Below are 21,811 nucleotides of genomic sequence, written 5' to 3' on the forward strand. Positions count from 1 at the left end.
AGGATTCCAGCAGCCACCTTCTAAACCCCGTTCCGGGCCCGACTCCACCCCAAAACAACCCGGCCCCGCGGGTAATGCTCTCGGGGACCCAGGCAAAAGGAGGGGCCAGCGCGCCGGCCCCCGGCGCGCGCGGAGGACCGTAGGGAAGCGTTGGCCCAGGAAGACGGGTCCCCAGAGCGGCTCCGTACCTGGGAGCGCCCCGGGCCGGGGAGGCCGCTGGGGGCCGGCGGGGGCCTCGCACTGGGCCCCTGGCGGCGCCGTCCTGGGCTGGCGCAGCGGCGGCGGCTGCAGGAAGCCCGGGGCTTTGGGCTGCGGCGGCGGCTGGTGCCGCGGCCGCTCAGCAGGCCCCGCTCCGTTCGGGAAACCGCCGCCCTCAGGCCCGCCCCCTCCGCGGCCCAGGCCCCGGCTCCGGCCCCGACCAGCACCTGGGGCCCGATCGAAACCGTCCGACATGCTCCTCCTCCTCCTCCTCCGGGGGCCGCTGCCGCTGCGCTCGGGAGAGGACGCGGGGGAGGCGCCGCGGGCCGGCTCTCGAAGCCGCGCTCACTCGGGCCTCATGGAGGAGGAGGGCGGCGGGCCCCCGCTCGGCTCCTCCGCGCTTCGGGCGCAGCGGACGGCAGCTGGAGCACCCGCCGAACCCGCCGCTCCTCAGTGCCCGCCCCCCACGGCTACCCTCAGCTTTCCGCTTCTCCCCGAAAACCCGGCTCCCCCGCCCTCGGCGCGGCGGGGGCGAAGGCGGGTCACAGCGGCCCCCCGCGGCCCGGAGGCCCCGGGCGCGGCCGCCGCCACTTCTCTCGTTCGCGGCGGGTTGGCAGCCGCGGCCCAGCAGGCTGCGTTTCGGCCCCCGGACGGCCCTGCTCGCCGCGGGGGCCGGGCGGGGGCTCTGGGCTCCCGGGGCCGGACTGGGGGCAGAGAGCGGCGCTTACCGCTGGCAGGCCCAGTCTAGGCGATGGTTCCCAAGAGAGAAGTGCGAGAGTGACGGTTGGTGCCCGGAAAATAAAAATCCGGGGGAGGGGGCGTGGAGCCGGCGCCACGGTCCGCGGACGCGCACCTCCGTGGGCGCGCAGGTGTGTGCAATGACCCGACGTCCGCCGAGCACCAAGGACTGGTCGGGAAGGGGACTCGGGAAGATCTGCCACCTGCTCTGCTAGCAGCGGCGGAGGGGAGTGAAACGGCCTCGAAATACGCCCTCTCTCCCCCCGCCCGTTTCAATTGACAGTAGGTGTTTGATACAGTAGGTCACAACTACCGTGACCAAGCTTCCGTCCCTTCCCTTTTCTCTTCCTCTCTGGGAATTTAAAAAAAATACTCTACCTTTCAGTGAAACTCCCCTCTTTTTCATCTTCTCCCAGTGCTGTCCAATAAAAATAGTGCGAGCCACAAATGCAAGCCACTTATGTAATTTAAATTTTCAGCAAGACAACGGAGAGGGAAAAAAAACTGGTGAAATTAATTTTAGTACTAATATGTTTTATTTGAATATATCCAAAATGGTATCATTTCTACGTGTAATTAATATAAAAATATTGACATTTTATTTTTTCACACTAATCAAAATCCAATGTGTATTTTACACTTTCGGCACATCTCAGCTGGGATGAGGCACATTTCAAGTGCTCTGTAGCCATATGTGGTTAGTGGCTGCCACATTGCACAACAAAATTGTAGATATTATTTATGTGTAAGTTATTGTTTTTTGTCAGGCCTGACAGTGTTAAAGCCAAATGAAAGATGAATATAAGTAATGAAAAGGAGAAAAAATTGATTTCTTTGGTGTTAGATTGAAACATCTTCACAAATTCTGATTGTAGCCCTGTATTTTAAGCAGGGCTTAATGTTTTTCAGTCTTGTCATCTTGAGAATCATTTCAGTTAGGAACAAACACTCTTGTTAATCATTTTCTCTTCTGGTTAATAAACAAAATATTAACATCATCTAAATGAATGAGAAAAATGGCTTTAATAAGGGCAATCATGAATAAATGATTCATGCTGTTGATCGCTGGCAAAAATAATGAAGTCAGGAAGGAAGCCAGCACAGAGTATGGTTCCTTGGTGTTGACAAAAAATGTAGGATTCAAAGTAGGCTGGAGCTTGGTTTGGATTCTGGCCTTGACCCTTAATGCCTGTGTGATCTTGAGTAAGTAAGGGATTTAGCTTCTCTGAACCTCAGTTTCCTCACCTAAAAAATAATAAGTATGTTGTAGCACTGAGCATATATTACAAAAACAAGATTACAATTTAAAAATTAGATGAGGTGATGCTCGTAACATTAAAATCCATTCTTTCATGTGGTCATCAATCTCTTCTTGTCTGGACTTTTCTGTTATATAGGAAGACCCACAAACTGTGTGCTCAACAACAGCGAGAGTAAGTTATCCTGTGTGTTCCGCTGAAGTAGATGCCCCAATCCCGTCCCAGGCTTTTGTTTGTACTCGGCAGGCTTTTGTTCCCCTTAGAACTTTTATGATGGATAGCACCTTTTCTACACCTGAGGCTTTCTTATCTGAGGATAAGGCTATTCTGCATCCACGGTGACATCAGGGCATCTTTATAGCCTTATTTTGTTAGATAAATTAGATAATGGAGATGTTATCCTTTGCCTTCTCCCTATTTACTATTATGTAACTTTAGCCCTATTCTTATGACATATAAAAGGTGGACTTGGGGATAACATGAATGGATTTAGCTTCGTGATAATAACAATAGCTAATATTTATTGAGCATTTATTATGTGCCAGCCACTGTTCCATGAGCTTTACTTTTATCATTTTCTTTAATCCTCACATCCTATGAAGTAGACATTCCAATTATCCCCATTTTACAGAAAAGGTGCTAAGATATTATGGGGGCTCAAATCCGTCTGGGCACTGTTATAGGGCTAACTAGCAGGTGTTAGATATTGTAAAATGCCAACAGGCCACACACACACACACAAATAGACACAAAAAAATATGAGCACCATGTGGGACTCTCTGGAGAGAATCATCAAGCAAGCTCTTCACATTTATGCCTTTCTTGTTTTTTTTTTTAAATGGCCAAAGCCACCACTTATTTATTTATTTATTTATTTATTTATTTATTTATTTATTTATTTATTTATTTATTTTGTGAGGAAGATCAGCCCTGAGCTAACATCCGATGCCAATCCTCCTCTTTTTGCCAAGGAAGATTGGTCCTGGACTAACATCTTTGCCCATCTTCCTCTTCTTTATATGGGACGCCGCCACAGCGTGGCTTTACAAGCCGTGTGTATGTGCGGGCCTGGGATCCAAACCTGCGAACCCCTGGCCACCGAAGTGGAGCGTGCGCACTTAATGGCTATGCCACTGGGCCAACCCCCATATGACTTTCTTGTTGATTTGTGGTAAAAGGAGAGTAGCAGGACTAAATTCTGAGAGGTTGGAAAATGTATTGTAACATGGGTAAAAGACCTGCTCTGAACTATGGAAAAGATTTGTTTCTTTAAGCTGGGCTTGAAAGATGTTTTCCAGGAAGACTTCCACGAGCTGCCTAATGTTAGATTCCCTCCTTTGTGATAGTTGCACCTTGGAAAAACTGTGACTTGGCACTTAGTAAGCTGGATTGTTAATATTTGATTTATATAACTGTCTACTCCACTAAACTAGCCTTCTGAAGGCAGAGGACACCTTTTAATCTCTATACCTTTACGTCTTTGCTCAGTACTTGGTATGTAATAGGCTTTTAACAGTAATTGGACTCACCTGCAATACTCCTGCTTTTCTTTGGCTCAGCAGTATAATGATGGTAAAGAAGACTGGTTTTCAGAAACCTTGCAGAGCTTATTGACTTCAAGATCATCATTCGACCATATGGGAGTAGATAGTGCCCCCTTCCAAGTCCAGCTAACAGGAGAAAATTTTTCATAAATATGGGGGAAAATATTTGCAAATCACATACTGACAAAAGACTCGTATGTAGAATATGTGAAGCATGCTCAAAACTCAACTCCAAAAGAGTAATCCAGTTAAATTACTCTAACTGGAGTTAATTGGAAAAATACATGAACAGACATTTCACTGAAGAGAATGTACAGATGGCATTTAAGCCCATGAAAAAAATGTGCAACATCATTAGCCACTAGGTAAATGAAAATTCAAACCCCAATGAGATTTTATTATCTACTTATCAGAATGGCTAAAATAGAAAATAGTGACAACACTAAATGCTTGAAAGGATGTGGAGAAACTAGAAACTGAGTCACTCATATTTTGCTGGTGGGAATGTAAAATGGTATAGTCACTCTAGAAAATAGTTTGGCAATTTTCTTAAAAATTATACATGTAACTACTATACAACTACTATACTATAGTCACTCTAGAAAATAGTTTGGCAACTTCCTTAAAAATTATACATGTAACTACTATACAACTACTATAGTAACTACTATAGAAATTGCACTCCTGGGCATTTGTGATGGTTAATTTTATGTGTCAGTTTGGTCTATGGGATACCCAGCTATCTGGTTAAACATTATTTCTGGGTGTGTCTGTGAGGGTGTTCCTGGAAGAGATTAGCATTTGAATTGGCAGACTGAGTAAAGCAGATGGCTCTCCCCAATGTGGGTGGGCATCACCTAATCCACTGAGGGCCAGAAGAGAACAAAAAGGAGGAGAAAGGGAGAATTTCATCTCTCTGCCTGATTGCCTGAGCTGGGACATTAGTCTTCTCCTGGCCTTGGGCTGGGATTTACACCGCTGGTGCTCTGGTTCTCAGGCCTTCAGAGCTACACCACTAGCTTTCCTGAGTCTCCAGCTTACAGACAGCAAATCATGGGACTTCTCAGCCTCCATAATCACATGAGCCAATTCCTCGTAATAAGTCATATATATATATGATTATATCTATCTATCTATCTATCTATCTATCTATCTATCTATCTATCGCCCCTATTAGTTTTGTTTCCCTGCAGAATCCTAAGACAGAAATTGGTATTGAGAAGTGGGGTGCTGCTGTGACAAATACCTAAAAAATGTGGAAGTGGTTTTGGAACTGGTTAATAGGTAGAGGCTGGTGGTGTTTTTCAGTGCATGCTAGAAAAAGCTGATATTGCCATGAAGAGACTGCTAAGGTAATTCTGGTGAGAGCTCAGAAAGAAAAGAAGAGAACTGTAGAGAAAAGTTCCATCTTCTTAGAGAATACAAATAATCATGTACAGAATGTTGGTAGAAATATGGACAGCAAAGGCCATTCTGATGAATGGAGGTCTCAGACAGAAATGAGGACCATGTTATTGGACAATGCAGAAAAAGCAATCAGACTCCTTAGATTCTACGGGACAAGATAATAAACTATTCAACTGTGAATTTGCACTATTCTTCAGGAAAAGGGAAGAATGGCTCCCCAAGGAGATTCAGAGATCATCAGGGCCACCACGTTGGTTTCAACAGACCAGACAACCTCCAACCAAAGCCATGGGGGCAATGCTGCTCAGAGCTGTGGGGGTGTGATCCTCTGCCCGGCAGAGCCCTGGAGATGCAACCACCAGAGAGAATCCCACCAAGACGTGGGGTGGCATCCTTTGGCACTCCAGTGGGCCTGGAGGGCAGACCATAGAGCCAAGGAGGATTATTCTCAACTCTTAAGATATCATAGAATTTGCATTAGTAGGATTTGGATTTGCTTGGGGCCCACCACCTCTTCCTTCTTTTCTGTTTCTCCCTTTTGGAATGAGAATGTCTATCCTATGCCTGTCCCACCATGGTAGTTTGGAAGCACATAACTTAACTGGTTTCACAGGTTCACAGCTGGAAAGGAATTTTGCCTCAGGATGAATTGTACTTAAATCTCACCCGTATCTGATTTAGATGATATTTAGACGAGATTTCAGACTTTAGATTTTAGAGTTGATACTGGAATGAGTTAAGACTTTTGGGGCTGTTGGTAGGAATGAATGTATTTTGCATGCAAGAAGGATATGAATTTAGGGAGGCCAGGGGCAGAATGCTATGGACTGAATGTTTGTGTCCTCTCCAAATTCATAAGTGGAAGCCCTAATCCCCGATATGATGGTTTTTGGAGGTGGAGTCTTTGGAAGGTAATTAGGTTTAGATGAGATCGTGATGATGGAGCTTCCCTAATGGGATTCATGCCCTTATAAGGAGAGGAAGAGACCAGAGACCTCTCTCTTTGCACCATGCGAAGACACAGCAAGAAGATGGCCATCTGCAAACCAGGAAGAGGGGCCTCACCAGAACCCGACCATGCTGGTGCCCTAATTTGGGACTTCCCAGCCTCCAGAACTGTGAGAAATAAATTGTTATTTAAGCCACCCAGTCTACAGTATTTTGTTAAAGCTGCCCAAACTAAGCATTTATCCCAGAGAAATGAAGATTTATATTCACACAAAAACCTGTACCCAAACTTTTATGGCAGCTTCGTTCATAATAGCCCCAACTTGGAAACAACCCAGATGTTCTTTAATGGATGAATGGTTTAACTGTGGTACATTCATACTATAGAATACGACTCAGCAAGAAAGAGGAACAACTACTGATACACACAACAACTTTGATAGCTCTCAAGGAAATTATGCTGAGGGAAAAAGAGCCAATCTCAAAAGGTTATTATATGCTTCCATTTATGCAACCTTGAAATGGCAAAATTACAAAGATTGAGAACCAATTTAGTGGTTGCCAGGGATTAAGGAGGGGTAAGGTTTAGGTGTGGCTATTGAAAGGGTAGTTACAATGAGGAATCCTTGTGATGGAACTATTCTGTTCTTGACTGTGATGTTGGTCACATGAATCTACACATGTGATAAAATTATATAGAACTAAATACACGTGTGTGCTTGGGCATGCGTGCGCGCACACACACACATGAGTGCATGTAAAACTAAAGTAGGTGGATTGTATATTTTCAGTTTCCCAGATGTAATTGTATTACAGTTGTGCAAGATGTTACTATCGTGGGATACTGGGTGAAGGGTAAACAAGATCTCTCTGTATTGTTTATTACAACTGTGTGTGAATCTACATTGATCTCTAAATAAAATTTTAAAAACCAAACACATATACATAAACCTTGTTCCATCTTATTCCATCACTCCAACTCTTTCCTAGCTAGTTCAGTTCACACCTCTCCACCCAAATCATCATGGCAACTTTCATATCATTATAAATTAGCGGGGGCATCATTAAGAGAGAGAAGAAGAATTAGCTGATGTGTTTGTTCCCTTGGGTGTCATTTGTGTAAATTATCTTCCTCTCCTAGTCTCTTGAGCCTGCTATGAAATGTAGCCCCAGCCAGTCAGCACTTGACTGCCATCTGGATCAGGGCTCCAATACATCTTTGAGTCTGAGATAGCCAGCAGTGCTGCTTGGGGTCTCCCCAACATCTAGTGCAGTTTTTTTGTTTGATGTTAAGCTCTTAGCTGGACTGTGAACTCCATCAGGATAGGAATTCATTCATTCACTTGGTCATTCATTCAGTAAATATTTGTTGCATGTCTACTCTGTGGCAGACACTGTTCTAGGTGCTGACGATATGCAGGGGTGTGAGATTACTAGGTGTGAGGTGTATGAGACCAGAAGCAGGGAGACTTGTTTGGTGGCTATAGCAGAAATTCTGGCAAAAAATGATGGTGGCAACTAAGGTAGTGGTAGTGGGGTTGGAGAGAAGGCCAAATTCAAGAGACGTTTAGGAAGAAGTTGACAGATGTGTGTGAGGCTTAATGAGAGGCCAGAGATAAGGTTGACTCCCAGGATTCTGGCTTCAGTGCCTCAGTCCCTAAGAATGGGAATACCAGAGAGGGGCAGACTCCACCACTTCCATTTTGGATATTTCATCTGGCACCTGGAGCATCTAAGAGGAATTGTTCTGTGGACAGTTAAGTTATGGAGCGGGAGTTCAGAGGAATGTTGCCTAGAGTTAGAGATTTGATAGCTGAAGGATGAGTGAGTTTTCCTAGAAAAAGTGTACCGAGGCAGAAGAGGAAAGAGAAGCATAAATTTAATGGCTGGGTTGAAGATGAGGAATCTGTTTACTCTGTTTACATAGGACTAAACCTGAGAGAAGCCAGTGGGGAATAGAAGGTTAAAGAGGGAGAGCACAAGAGTGTCAAATGTTGCAGAGATGTCAAATACAAGTAGGATTCTAAAGAATCTATGAAAATGCACCATTTTCTGAGCTTTAGCCCTCTAGTCACCTTGGTGGGTGTGTCCTGCCAGATCCATTAAACAACTTAATGAACAACTGCATCTGGGAAACAAGGCCTCCTTCACCAAGCAATCTTCTGATTATAATTTGACTATCTGCCTAAATTTGCATTTTGAGAAGAACAAGAACAACAATAGCTAATATTTAGCATTTACTATGATCCAAGTGAAGATTTGACATGAATTATCTCATTTAACCTTGAAAACAACTCTATGAGATAGGTACTATTAATTACCCCATTTTATAGATAAAAACACTGAGATTCAGAGATGTTACTTGATTTGCCTAAGATCACATAAATAGGTAGTGAGCAAGCCAGTTGTATTAAGTTCAGAGTCCACAAGCTGAAACAAGATGCTACACTTTGTCTCCAGAATAGGTGGGTCAGATTGATGCAAACATTCTATTCTGCTTGAGTTATACTTCTCACTAAAAATTGATAAATGGGCATTCCAATGATATTACAATTGGAATAATATAGATTTGTGAGTGATTTGGATGCCAGCAATTGTCAGTATTAGGAAGTATAGACAGCTCTAAGCTTGATGGAGAAATAAATGGTAGAGATACTGAAAGTTTGCAAGGCAGGTGTATTAAAGACATTTTTGTTGCTATTATAGTTTTTTTGAAAGATGGGAGAAACATGAGTTTGTTAGCCAAAGACAAAGAGGCAAAGGAATACATCAGGGAAAAGGGGGGAAATTAAGGGACTAGAGGACCAGAGGAGGCGGCAGGTCACAAATTCAGGGTACAGGTGGCAGGAATAACTTTGGGTGGGAGAAAAGCTATTTCACTAAGAAATGGAAGCAGACACAGATAAACTGCAGGAGGATGAGAGTGCTGGAAACTTAAGATGATCTGCACGTTGTCAGTAAAAGAGAGGAAATGTCTCTGCTATGAGGGTGGGAGACGTTTGCAAAAGCTGCTGGGAGGCGGGAAGAGGAAACTGATTGGGGGGGGGCATGTGCACAGGAGAACTGCTCGGTGCTACAGAAAGTCCTGCTGAGGTTGTAGACCAGAGATGTGTAGAGGCAACACTCTGAACAATTTTGTGATTTTTTTCTCTTGACAACCTGATATAGGAACTGAGAAGCCTGTTAGTGGGAGTGTAATTTCATTATGCACTTAAGGTAGAAGAGTAGAGACAGAAGAGGCTGAGAGGCTGTTCATGGTTTAAGCTAGATTGAGAAAGGGTTGACGATGAAAGATATGTGATAGATTGGAAGGAAAAAGGGGATGAAGAGACAGAAATAAGGCAGTTGGAAAGAAAGAAAGTGGTGGTCAACACATGAGATATAGGAGTTGAACATTTTAGAGGAACTTCTGAGTGAATAATGACAATGTGCAATATTCTACTAATTGCACAAGTCAACTAATTGAACTGAATGAAGTGCTTGCTGGCAAGTAGCAAGGTAATATAATAGCTGGAAGTGCTCTTTTCAGAGTCTAAACTTGGCATTCGAAAGACAATTAGGAACATCAATGTTTAATGTCAAATGTCAAGTAAGAGGGCTGGCCCCGTGGCTTAGCGGTTAAGTGCGTGCGCTCCGCTGCTGGTGGCCCGGTTCGGATCCCGGGCGCGCACCGATGCACCGCTTCTCTGGCCATGCTGAGGCCGCGTCCCACATACAGCAACTAGAAGGATGTGCAGCTACGACATACAACTATCTACTGGGGCTTTGGGGGGAAAAAATAAATAAATAAAAATTAAAAAAATAAAATGTCAAGTAAGAGATCTTTTGCTCCTGGCATGTTCTGTTTCTCTCTCTCTGGCACAGTCTATTCACTGCCCCTTTTTGTTGGCATGAGGTCGAAAGCCAGTATCTTCTTTCTGTTTCAAGTCCTGCAGGGCACTCACAATGTTTTTCTTCCTTTTAAAAAATATTTGTTGACTGCCTAATAAAACCAGACAGTCCGTTAGGTATTGATGACATATCAATGAATAAGACAAAATATCTGTCCATAAGAAGCTTACACTTAAGTGCTGCAATCAGATAAATAAATAAAGGCAATAATAAATCAGATAAATAAATAGGCAATAATAAATAGGCAATAATAAATCAGATAAATAAATAGGCAATAATAATACAGAATGATAAACACTGTAATTATGTTTAAACTTGAATCTTAATGGGAGGGCATCTAACTGAACCTTGGGTGGTCAGGAAAGGCTTCTGTGAGAAGGTCTCATCTCAAATGGATTGAAGGAGTAGTAGGTAAAACCCAGGCAAGTGAATGGGGAGGGAGAAATAGGAGGAACTCTTGATTTTCACAGTGGCATCTCTCTCTTTCAAGGGGCCTCTGTTTTCCTTCCTTCTCTGGGTACTTTCATTCCCACAGGGCAGTCATCTTAGCATCCCCTACATAGAGGATATGCTTCCCCACCAGGAATCACTGAATTTAGAGCCGTAAGATCTACGTTTAAGTCTCAGCAATATCTCTTGTCGATGTGACTTCAAATGTGTCAGTTAACCTCAAGCCAGTTTCTTCATCTTAAAACAGGAATAACAGTACCTACTTCAGTTATTGAAATGAGCCAATGAAGAAATACATGCGAAAGTGCTGTGTAAACTGTAAAACATTACACAGATTTTAACTATTCTTGGTGTCCTAAGGTGGCACGCCATATGCCTTTGTATTCTTGAGCCCATTATGAGATTCTTATGAGATTAAGAAACAAAGAATCCCTAATCATCACTGTGGATTTATACGTACTTTTCAGATCTGCCAAGTTGAAGCACGGAAATGAATTGTTCCTGAAGCTACTTGAAATGTTTGAGTTAATGCCATAAATTATTGTAACTGATTCTCTACTCAAAAGCCACCACAGAGAAGATGTGGCAGCTAAAATATCACCTAGCAGTAGAGTGAGCAATGCAATTCTTGGAGTACTTTGGCCATTCTGTGGAGAAAAAGGTTAATAAAGAGAGGAATTTGACCATCAGCAGGCCTAATAAATATTGGAAATGCTGAGTAAAGGTGAGGTGGGATGGGGGGAGGATGAAAAACATCTTCACTCCCAAATTCAGCATGACCTCTTGAACCATCACCATTTGCTTTCTCTACTTCAGAAAAGCCCTGCTAGTGAAAAGCCATTTCATGGAATTGGTTTCTTGTTCCGTGGAAAAACTCATTTGACAAACTCACGCCACAGGGAAGAGGCCCTTAGGAATACTACTTCTAATGAGTTGAATCTATGTTACTTTTATCCTTTAGATTTTGGGAGTGGGCAGACTTTGTCTCAGTGTAACTACAGTAGTCAACATTAAAATTTTTTTTTCTAATTTTACTAAGAAAATTTCAAAAATTCAGCTAATTTGAAAGAATTTTATATACTCACCTGTATACCCACCACCTAGATTCTACCATTGCTATTTTACTACACTTGCCAGGCTTGTTTAAATTAAATAATTTTATTTTAAGATAATTGTTGATTCATATGCAGTTGTAAGAAATAATACAGAGAGAACGTCTGTTACTCTTTACCTAGTTTCCCCCAATGGTGACATCTTGCAAAACTATAGTACAATTTCACAACCAGGATATTGACATTGATACCATCAAGATACAGAACATTTCCATCATCACAAAGATCTCTCAGGTTGCCCTTTTAGAGTCACAGCCACCCTCACCTCCTTAAGCTCTAGAAACTACTAATCTATTCTCTATTTCCATGATTTTGTTATTTCAAGAATGTTATATAAATGAAATCCTACAGTATTGTAACCTTTTGAGATTGGCTTTTTTCTCTCAGCATAATTCTCTGGAGATTCTTCCAAGTTGTTGTGTGTGTCAATGGTTCATTCTTTTTCATTGATTAATAGCATTCCATGGTAAGAATATCCAACAATCTGTTCAACCATTCACATGTTGAAGGACATCTGGGTTGTTTCCAGTTTTTGGCTATTATGAATAAAGCTACTATGAACATTCGTGTACAGGTTTTTATATGAACATAAATTTTCATTTCTCTGTGATAAATGCCCAAGAGTATAATTTCTGGGTCATATGGTTGTTGTGTGTTTAGTTTTTTAAGAAACCACCAAACTGGTTTCCAGAGTGACTAGTACCATGTTACATTCTCATCAGCAATGTGCGAGTGATCCAGCTTCTTCCCATCATTGTCAGCATTTGGTATTGTCACTATTTTTTATTTTAGACATTTTTTTTTTTTTTTTTTTTTTTTTTTTTAAGATTTTATTTATTTTTTATTTTTTCCCCCCAAAGCCCCAGTGGATAGTTGTGTGTCGTAGCTGCACATCCTTCTAGTTGCTGTATGTGGGACTCGGCCTCAGGATGAACGGAGAAGTGGTGCCTTGATGCGCACCCGGGATCCGAACCCGGGCCGCCAGCATCGCAGCGCGCGCACTTAACCACCAAGCCACAGGGCCGGCCCAATTTTAGACATTCTTATAGATGTGTAGTGATGTCTCAGTGTGGTTTTAATTTTTATTTCCTTAATGGCTAATGATATTGAACATCTTTTCACATGCTTATAGTCCTCTTCAGTGAAATATGTCTTTTGCCCATTTTCTATTTGAATTTTTTTTAAACTGTTAAGTTTTGAGGGTTCTTTGTATATTCTAAATACAATTCCTTTGTGGATATGTGTTTTGCAAATATTTCCTCCCAGTCTGTAGCTTGTCTTTTTATCCTCTTAACCGGGTCTTTTGTGGAGCCAAAGTTTTTTATTTTGATGAGGTTCAATTTCTCAATTTTCCCTTTTATAAATCATGCTATTGGTGTCAAGCCTAGCCCTAGGTCCTGAAAATTTTTCTACTTTTTTCTGAAAGTTTTACGGTTTTACATTTAAGTCTGTATTTCATTCTGATTTAATTATTGTATCAACTGTGAGACTTAGGTTATGGTTCATTTTTAAATTTTTTTTTCAATGGATATGCAGTTACTTCAACACCATTTGTTGAAAAGGCTCTCTTTCTTCCATTGAATTGCTTTTGCACCTTTGCCAAAATTAATCTAGGCACACTTTTGGAAATCTATTATGTACCACACCCTGAGCTATCTTCTTTACACAAGTTTTTTTCTCCTCTTCACAACATCCTGCAAAATAGTTATTTAGCATCTATTCTGTGCTCAGCACTGTGCTAAGCTCAGGAAAACAAGAGATGAAGAAGGCTTCCTGGAATGCTTCACCGAGGAAGAGCCAAAAGCTAGACGCCCAAGGATGAGCACAGGTCTGTGAAGAATAGGGAGGGCAAGGAGAGCATTCCAGACTGAAGGAGAAGCATGTAAAAAGGCTAAGGGGTGTAGAACAGCTCCGTACATTTAGAAAGCAGCAAGCATTTTGTTATGGCTAAAAGGAGAGGAGCAGGAGGGAATTTTCCCATGTTGAGTCTAAGATATCTGTGGATATCTCAATGGAAATGACCAGCAGGCAGTTGGCTGTATGAGTCTGGAGCTCAGGAGAGAGATTTGGGCTGGACATTAAGCTTTGGGAGTTGTCATAGCACAACTAACATTGGACTTCCAGGAACAAAGGATTAGAGTTAAAAGGAAGGAGGGACAAGGGAACATTTGAAACATTTGACATTTAAGTGGTGAAAGAACTGGGAATGAGTGGTTAAAGGAGGAGGAGATAGGAGAGTGTTATGACAAAAACCAACAGAGGTGAGAAATTCTGATTTTTGCTTTTCTGTTCTGGGTAATATTTTGCATAAAAAAAGATCTACAAAGAGAGGATATTTCACCAAACTGTTTAAAAAGTATTTGAATTAGAGTTTTCATCAAATGCATTATTTAAAAAGTTAAATATAAACATGTTAACTGCTATTCTGAAATTTTTTAATCAAGTATAGTCATGCGTCGCTTAACGGCAGGGATACTTTTGAGAAAATGTGTTGTTAGGTGATTTTGTTGTGCGAACATCATAGAGTATACTCACATAAACCTATATGGTATAGCCTACTACACACCTAGGCTATATAGAACTAATCTTATGGGACCATGGTCATATATGTGGTTCATGGTTGACCAAAATTTCATTATGTGGCACATCACTGCAGTTTGATAATGGGGATAACTATATACTATATATAGTTATATATACTATTAAAAAACTAAAGAAAAAATTCAATTAGGTTGAGTCTTTATTAAGAAAGCAAAACAGATATATAAGGAAATTCTTCTAATTATCAATACAAAACAACTTCTACCTAAATTTCCCACAAATAATTTGGATTTTCACTTTAAACTCAAGAACTGGTAAATCTACCCATGTTTAAAAAAACAACAAAAAAACCCTCTTTACGTTGTAGTACCCTTAAACACACAGAATGCCCCTGTAGTGGGTTGGATAGTGTCCCCTCAAAATTCATGACAACACTTATTTGGAAAGATAGTCTTTGTAGATGTAATTAGTTAAGGATCTCAAGATGAGGTCATCCTGGATTTATGGTGGACCTTAAATCCACTGACTGTTGTCTTTATAAGAGAGACGAGAGAGAGATTTGGACACAGAGAGACACACAGAGAAGGTGGCAATGTGGAGAGGAGGCAGAGATTGGAATGATGTGTCTACAAGCCAAGGAACACCAAGGATTGCTGACAACTGGAAGCTGGGAGAGAGGGATGGGACAGTTTCTCTCTCAGAGTCCCCAGAGGAATCAACCCTGCTAACACCTTGATTTCGGACTTCTGGTCTCCAGAACTGTGAGAGAATACATTTGTGTTGTGTTTCTTTTTTTAAATTTTTTCTTTTTTGTAAGGAAGATTGGCCCTGAGCTAACATCTGTTGCCCATCTTCCTATTTTTGCTTGAGGAAGACTGTCCCTGAGCTAACATCTGTGCCAATCTTCCACTACTTTGCATGTGGGAGGCTGCCACAGCATGGCTTGATGAGCAGTGTGTAGGCCCTCACTGAGGATCTGAACCCTCAGACCCTGGGCCACTGAAGTGGAGGGCGCAAACTTAACCACTATGCCACTGGGCTGGCCCCTACATTTCTGTTGTTTTAAGCCACCCAGTTTGTGGTAATTTGCGACAGCAGCCCTAGGATACTAATACAGTCCCTATCCCTCACCATCTTCCCAGGCTCACAAAAGTATCAAATAAAAAAATTTTTATATCCATAAAAAATACCATGGATTTTTATCATTGGCACTTACCATATGGAGAGAACAATATCCACAAAGTTATGGTAAGAACTAATTTTTTAGCTCACAACAATTCTAAATGCAAACTGGTTTTACTTTAATAACTTAAACAAATTGCCAACTATTTAACTTTGTGCTGGCTGTTTAATGTCAGTTCTCCTCGATCTTCTTCCAATTAATGTTGATGAGTGTAAGTTCATTTAGCTGGTTAATATTTGTTTCCTAAAATCAAGCACAATCTTGCCTGGTCTGCCTGGGAGAAGAGGCTGAGATTGGGTTAGTGATGGTAGCCTTAAAACTGTCAAGTGTCTGCATTATTAAAAATCCCCAGAGTCTAAGAATACAATCTCATTGGAGTTGTTCATTTTGCTAATAATTACTTATAAAAGGGAAGCTTGAAACAATACACTGCTAACTGTATAACATAATAACCATGAGGAAAACACATTGAACTGACCTTTTCTCTGGCCTGGCTTTAAGTGGATGTGGGGTTTTGGTAACATATTGTCTTTAGATTTCAGTTTAAAAAAATTCTTTTTAATCGAGGTAACATTGGTTTATAACATTACATAAATTTCAGGTGTATATCATTATACTTTGACTTCTGTATATACACTATTGTGTTCACCTCCAAAAGTCTAGTTTCCATCTGTCACAGTACAAATGTCCCTCTTAACCGCTTTCCCCTCCCCCTCCCCTAGAATTAGGTTTTTCATCACCTGCCTTCTCAGGCTCAGTCTACATTTTGATTTTTGGCTATTGGGCACCTCTCTGGTTTGAGGCTTCAAAGCAGACCCTAATGGTGTGTTACATTTTTCTAAAGATTTAATCTTTTTTGCTTTTGATTGGGACTCTAAATATTCAATACTATCTTTAAGCATTTGTGGGTACAAAGTCTCCTAATTTGCAGAGGGTTTAAATTTTGATGTATATCCTAATTTTAAAATATATTTAAAATTAAAGTACCCCATCACAGAACAATCTGTAATGAAGACATGCCTATATGTGAGAGGTGCCGTTCCAAATGGGGGTATGGAGGCTGAGAAAGCCAAGGAGCAAAGAGCAGATACCAAAATAGACAAAGCCCTCACAACTTAATAGGTGATATAAAATCTTCGCAAAAATTTTATGCAAGCCAGTGTCTAAGATTCAGAAGCAGCTTACTTACAAACAAACTTTAGAAACTTAATTCCATTTTCTTTGGGGACTCCTATGAATATATTGTAATTACTTTGTATGAGCTTAAGACCTAAAACAGAAGCTTCCAAATGACAAACGTTTTCATCTGGAGCCATGGCACCCAAATTATGTTGGACAAATGAGCAGAATGAATTTAAAAAATTATCATATGCTTACTATTTAACAGAAAAAGTGAAAAGCTGTATGTCATCTTTGGATTTGTTCTCCTGTGATATTTCCTAAGTAAATCAAATTAAATAACCCATTGAACATTTATTTAAGCCAGAGTTTTTCTAATCTTACCACTATTGACATTTGGGGCCAGATAATTCTTTGTTGTAAGGGACTGTCCTGTGTAATGTACAGTGTTTAGCAGTATCCTTGGCCTCTACCCATTAGATGCCTCCCCTTTCCAGTTGTGACTACAAATGTGTCTCCAGATACCCTGGGACAAAACTGTCCCCAGCTGGGAACCACTGAGTTTTAAGCCTTGAAAGAGAAGAGAAGCAAACCCTTACCACCCCTGCCCCAAGTGTTTTAAAGCAAGAGCCTAGTTTTTTCCCCCCAGTTTTATTGAGATATAATTTACATTTAGCACTGTATATGTTTAAGGTGTACAGCATAATGATTTGACTTACACATATTGTGAAAGGAGCTTAGTTTTAATCCTTCTCAATTACTCCTGCCTCATTGTACCTGCAGTATGTTGAACCTGTCTTTATGGTTGCACTTACGATGGTTTATTATTATCTTAAAACATGATGCTGTGTCTTTTCCTGTCTGTGAACCCTTCTAGGACAGGGACAGTGTTTTACCCTATCTGAAGAGAAGTGGGAGTCCATTAGTTGAATACCTTTTGGGCTGGTTAAACACAAGAAATGTTCCCAAAGTGAAGGTTTCTCTGCGATTTGTTTCTTTTTAAGGATATGGAATATCTGTTTTGCCTTATGATTTTTAGATTCATAATTCTTTTACTCATCTTAAATATTTCAATTAAAATAAAAAGCAGTGACCATACTGACATTCATGAGGATTCAGCTTTGGGTAAGTGAACCATTTTATATTGTATACTTTATTCCTCCCATTTTTAATCAGAAGACACTTGCAGACTAAGCAACAGAACTATGTGCAAGAACAACTAGGTCATTACGTTTTGGAGTCCTTTAATTGTTTTGCTAAAATCAGTCCAGGCCTGGTCAGGACACGTAACCTCCACTCAGGGCGCTCTCCAGCCACTGGACATTAATACTAATAGCAGTACATGGCTTTCTCTGGGCCGGCCGTTGGAAGACAAGTACACAGACGTGTGTTAATTTTCGGGCCTTGACATCGTTTCGGAAAGGTTTAACTCCACCTCTGTGACCAGAAAGGAAAAACAACGCCCTCCTTCCCGCCCTTCACCACCGCCCGGCCTTCTCCCGCTTTCCTTTTGGTCTTCTCCTGTTACAGAAGTTCTGATTTTTCCCTAGAGAGCTAGAGGCAAGTCAGGTACCACAAGTGGAGTTATATTATCCTCTTATTTGTTCTGGTGGGGCACTAGAGAAGAAATCACACTTTGCAACTGTAACTCCAGGGGGAGAGGAGAGATGTACCCCTGAAAACTTCAGCGCCCCGGTTTGACTGCAGGTTTGATTGACAAGGACGGGCCAAGGGAAGGCGCGGAGGCGGGGCGGGGGGCCGCGGTCGAGCCCGAGACAAAGAGGTTTTAGCTGCCACCGAGGGCGGTGGAGGGCTCCTTGGGGTAAGCGGCCTTTGCGCTCGAAGGGGGCAGGTCGTGAGGTCGCTTTCTCGTCTGGAGAGAGCGCAGGCGGGAAGAAGGGCCTTGCGGGGAGGGGGCGCCGGCCGAGGTGTGGGCTCCGCCACCGTCACGTGGCCGCCGCCGCCGCCGGGTTGCGGCTGTTCTTCCGGGTTGGAGGCGCAGCGCCGCGGGGCCCGAGCCGGGTCTGCCAGCACGGCGTACCCTCGCGGCCCGCGGCGCGCCGCTCACGGCCGCCCGGCCTCCCCGCCAAGGTGAGCGCGCCTGGGGCGCAGCTGGGGCCGGGGCGCGGGGCTCGCCAGGACGAGTCGGGCCACCGCCGGGAAGGAGACCTGTCAAAGAGCAGAAGGGGGCGGGGTCGCCAGTGACCCGGGCGCAGGGTGCACCTGGGCGCCCTCAGGCCGGAGGCTTGGGCCGGGAAGGAGAACCGTGCCTTGAGGGCCCCATTTCGTGTCTCTTGCTGGGGCGACGTGGAAGGGAGTTGGCGGGTGGATTCGGGAACTGGGTCCTCGCAGAGGGCAGGGGACAAGGCGGCAGCTGTGCAGGTGCAGATCTCGGCGCTTTAGGGGCGGCAGGAGTTGTACGGAGTCATTTCGGCCCGCGAGATGGGAGATGGGAGGGAGGTCATTGAGGACTCTCGATAGGGGGTGCACCCAGAGAGGTGGCAGCTGGACGCCCTGAAATTGTGCTTAAACCTTGAGGGAATTCGGGGTGGGTGACCGGCTGGAGATATAGGAAGTGGTGAGGGCAAGTTGTGAGTGTATGTCGGGGCAGACTGGGGCGGTCGGGGCAAGCTTCTCCCCGGCAGAGAGTGGGGCCCAGGCCGGCGAGGGGGGAGAGACAGCCGAGGGGGCAGAGCTGATTCGAACTCCGAAGGCGGAATGACTATTACGCAGCCTCCGCCAGTGGGCTTCCGGGGAAGGTTATAAATAGCGGTCCCGGGCAGATGCCTGCCTGGTGGCAGTTTAGCTCCCGAGGGAGAGGCGGTACCGGTGACTTTGGGCAAGGCCACGCTGCCTGCCCGTCTAAGCTTCTGGCTTCTGTAGGGTATTGTGTCCTTGGTTGGTATGTCTCGCTTTAAAAGCGTGACTTGTTTACGGTTGGTTGTAGGTGTCCTTGATTCGTCCTGTGATGGCAGGGCAGTCCTTAAGGGATCTGTTTGTAAGGAGTCTTGTAGGACAGGCTCCGTTCGGAATCGTGGGGCTTGCCTGCCAACTTTTGTTTAAAATGCTCCCCTCTTCTCCATCGCACCTGTTTTATTTGCAAACCTCGCTGTTTTTAATTGAATGGACAGTTTAGGATTACTTTCTTGTCAGCAAGTGCGCTCAGGCTGGTTGCCTTTGCTGATGGAATCAGTTTTCCACAAGGCTGCACAGCAGAGGAAATTTCTTGAAATTCCTTGGAGAATGTGTTCCATAGATATCCAGGCTTCAGGTTACCCAGCCCTGGTTATTCATTCATTCAGTGAAAAAATACTTGTTGATTTCCTCTATTTTGTGCAAAGCACTGGGCCAGAGGTAATACCAAAGTGAAGAGTAATAGCAATACAGATATTGTGTCCTCTTAATCCTCACAACCACCCTACAAGGTAGGTGCTATTATTATTATAGCATTATAATTATAGTAGTTATAGCAATATCTTTATATTATTATTACAGGTACAGAGAAGTTGTGACTGACTTGCCAAGGTCACACAGCTAGCAAGTTGCAGAGAGGGGCTTCCAACCCACATTTCACCCTCCATGCTGTCCTCTCTGGGTCAAGTGTTTGCCCTTAAGAATTTTAATATTTGGGGCCGGCCCCGTGGCTTTAGCGGTTAAGTGCGCGCGCTCGGCTACTGGCGGCCCGGGTTCAAACCCCGGGCGCGCAGTGACACACCGCTTCTCCGGCCATGCTAAGGCCGCGTCCCACATACAGCAACTAGAAGGATGTGCAACTGCGACATACAACTATCTACTGGGGCAGTGGGGAGAAAAAAAAAAAGGAGGAGGATTGGCAGTAGATGTTAGCTCAGAGCCGGTCTTCCTCAGCAAAAAGAGGAGGATTAGCATGGATGTTAGCTCAGGGCTGATCTTCCTCAAAAAAAAAAAAAAAAGAATTTTAATATTTATTAGAGGAGATAGTTTATTCATCTTAAACGGCAGTATGAACGCCATACTAAAAAAAGTATTTTTCTTTCAATTTTGAGTTTTAAAGTTTTCCCCCATTGCTTCAAAACGGTGGAACACATGGATAATAAAACAGCAGAGGACTTTAAAGCAATGATAGGGGAAAATGTGGCAATTAAGATGGAATACTATCATTAGTGTAAACAAGTACTGGCTTGTGACAACATTGTTCAAATATTCTCTGAATATCTTTTGGGGTCATTTGTAGTTGATTTTGGCATGGCTCTTGCCAATAAACTACCTCCTGATCACTGTCCTGTGTATTCATAATTTGAATCAAGTGGAATTTTGGAGAGAACTTGGCCTCTGAAGGCCTTGGCCCTATTGACATCTGATGCCAGGGATGTGCTCAACATCAAATTACCATTTTCCAAGTAGGCAGGGCAAAATTTCCAGACTCCAGGCAATGTAACAGGACTTCAGCTTTAATGCATTGCAAAATCTCATCTAATCATAAAATTTTTAGAGCCTAGTGGGGCCGTACAAACCAGCTTTCCTATGCTCCTTTTATAGATGAGCAAGACTGAGGCGCAGAAAGATTCAGGATAAACGCAAGTGAGTGGCAGACCTAGACAATACAGGGCTGGCTGTAAAGTTGGCTTTGTTCTTTTGCTGATGAGGTCTGGGTAAGCCTCGTCAGCCCTGTGAGAAAGGTGGGAGCTGGGATGAACCAAGAAGAGAAACTAGGGTAGGTGGAGAGGTTAGGATAGGACTAGGTCATTAGTCATGGTAGGAAAAAATCTCTCTCAAGACAAGAGTTATCTTTACGTATCTTTGTATCTCCTTCAGTTCTTGGCATAGTTTCAGTGGATGTTTTGAATGCGCGGCTAAATTTTGAACTCATTTGCTCTCCATTCTCAGCCATGAATAACCCTAGAAGTGACCCATGGATGAATGAGTGGAATATTTATGGGGCTCCAGGAATGCTTCAGGACTGAAATGAAATAACATATTTGGAAACACTGTGAAATATAAAACCTTCCATTCAAATGCAAAGAATTATTCATATACATTTTTGATTGCATGCATGAGCACATCTCAAATATTCCTTCTTCCTTAACTTTTTTTCATATTATTCTCTCTATCTCAAATGACTTTCCCTTTCTTTTCTGAGCCCTGTAAGAGGATGTGAACTCCTTCTTTGATCCTTCAAGAACTTTGGACTTAGCATTACTCTACTTTGTAGTGTTAGTACTTGTTGACTTTTCTTATCTCTAGTTTGATTTTATAGATGCTCCTAAAGGCTGTGCCTCTGAGACTCAGCCCTTGGTACATGTTTGTTGAATTAATGGGCATTTTAAGAATAAACACCACCTGGATTGAGGATTTCCATTCCCAGTATTGCTTTCTGGTATTTGCAAAAGTTGCTTCAGGGAGTTGTGGCAGCAGTTCTGAAATTAAAAATGAGCTAGACCC

At 42.9% G+C, this 21,811-nt stretch overlaps 2 protein-coding genes across 7 annotated transcripts in view; one reads left to right on the top strand and one right to left on the bottom strand.

Annotated features, from left to right (window-relative positions):
• The window catches only part of PAIP1 (poly(A) binding protein interacting protein 1), a 31,251-nt gene extending 30,158 nt beyond the window's left edge, over positions 1–1,093 (bottom strand). The window contains exon 1 of one of the 3 annotated variants that reach the window (XM_087443257.1): positions 927–1,093. Coding sequence is in view for 2 of the 3 variants with exons in the window: in XM_004422789.3 (XP_004422846.1) it covers positions 189–453 (265 nt within the window). In the remaining variant the exon portion in view is untranslated. Of the gene's footprint in view, positions 1–188; positions 662–926 lie in introns of those variants that run through there. The other 2 variants (XM_004422789.3, XM_004422790.3) reach the window with 2 other exon arrangements.
• Positions 1,094–17,937: 16,844 nt separating this feature from the next.
• NNT (nicotinamide nucleotide transhydrogenase) overlaps positions 17,938–21,811 on the top strand; it is an 85,772-nt gene continuing 81,898 nt past the window's right edge. The window contains exon 1 of one of the 4 annotated variants that reach the window (XM_087443260.1): positions 17,938–17,959. The gene's annotated coding sequence lies outside the window, so the exon portion shown is untranslated. The other 3 variants (XM_004422792.3, XM_087443259.1, XM_004422793.3) reach the window with 3 other exon arrangements.

The sequence above is a fragment of the Ceratotherium simum genome, chromosome 18, assembly GCF_057802395.1.
Source record: "Ceratotherium simum simum isolate JZ-2026a chromosome 18, ASM5780239v1, whole genome shotgun sequence".
Taxonomy (NCBI): Eukaryota; Metazoa; Chordata; class Mammalia; order Perissodactyla; family Rhinocerotidae; genus Ceratotherium; species Ceratotherium simum.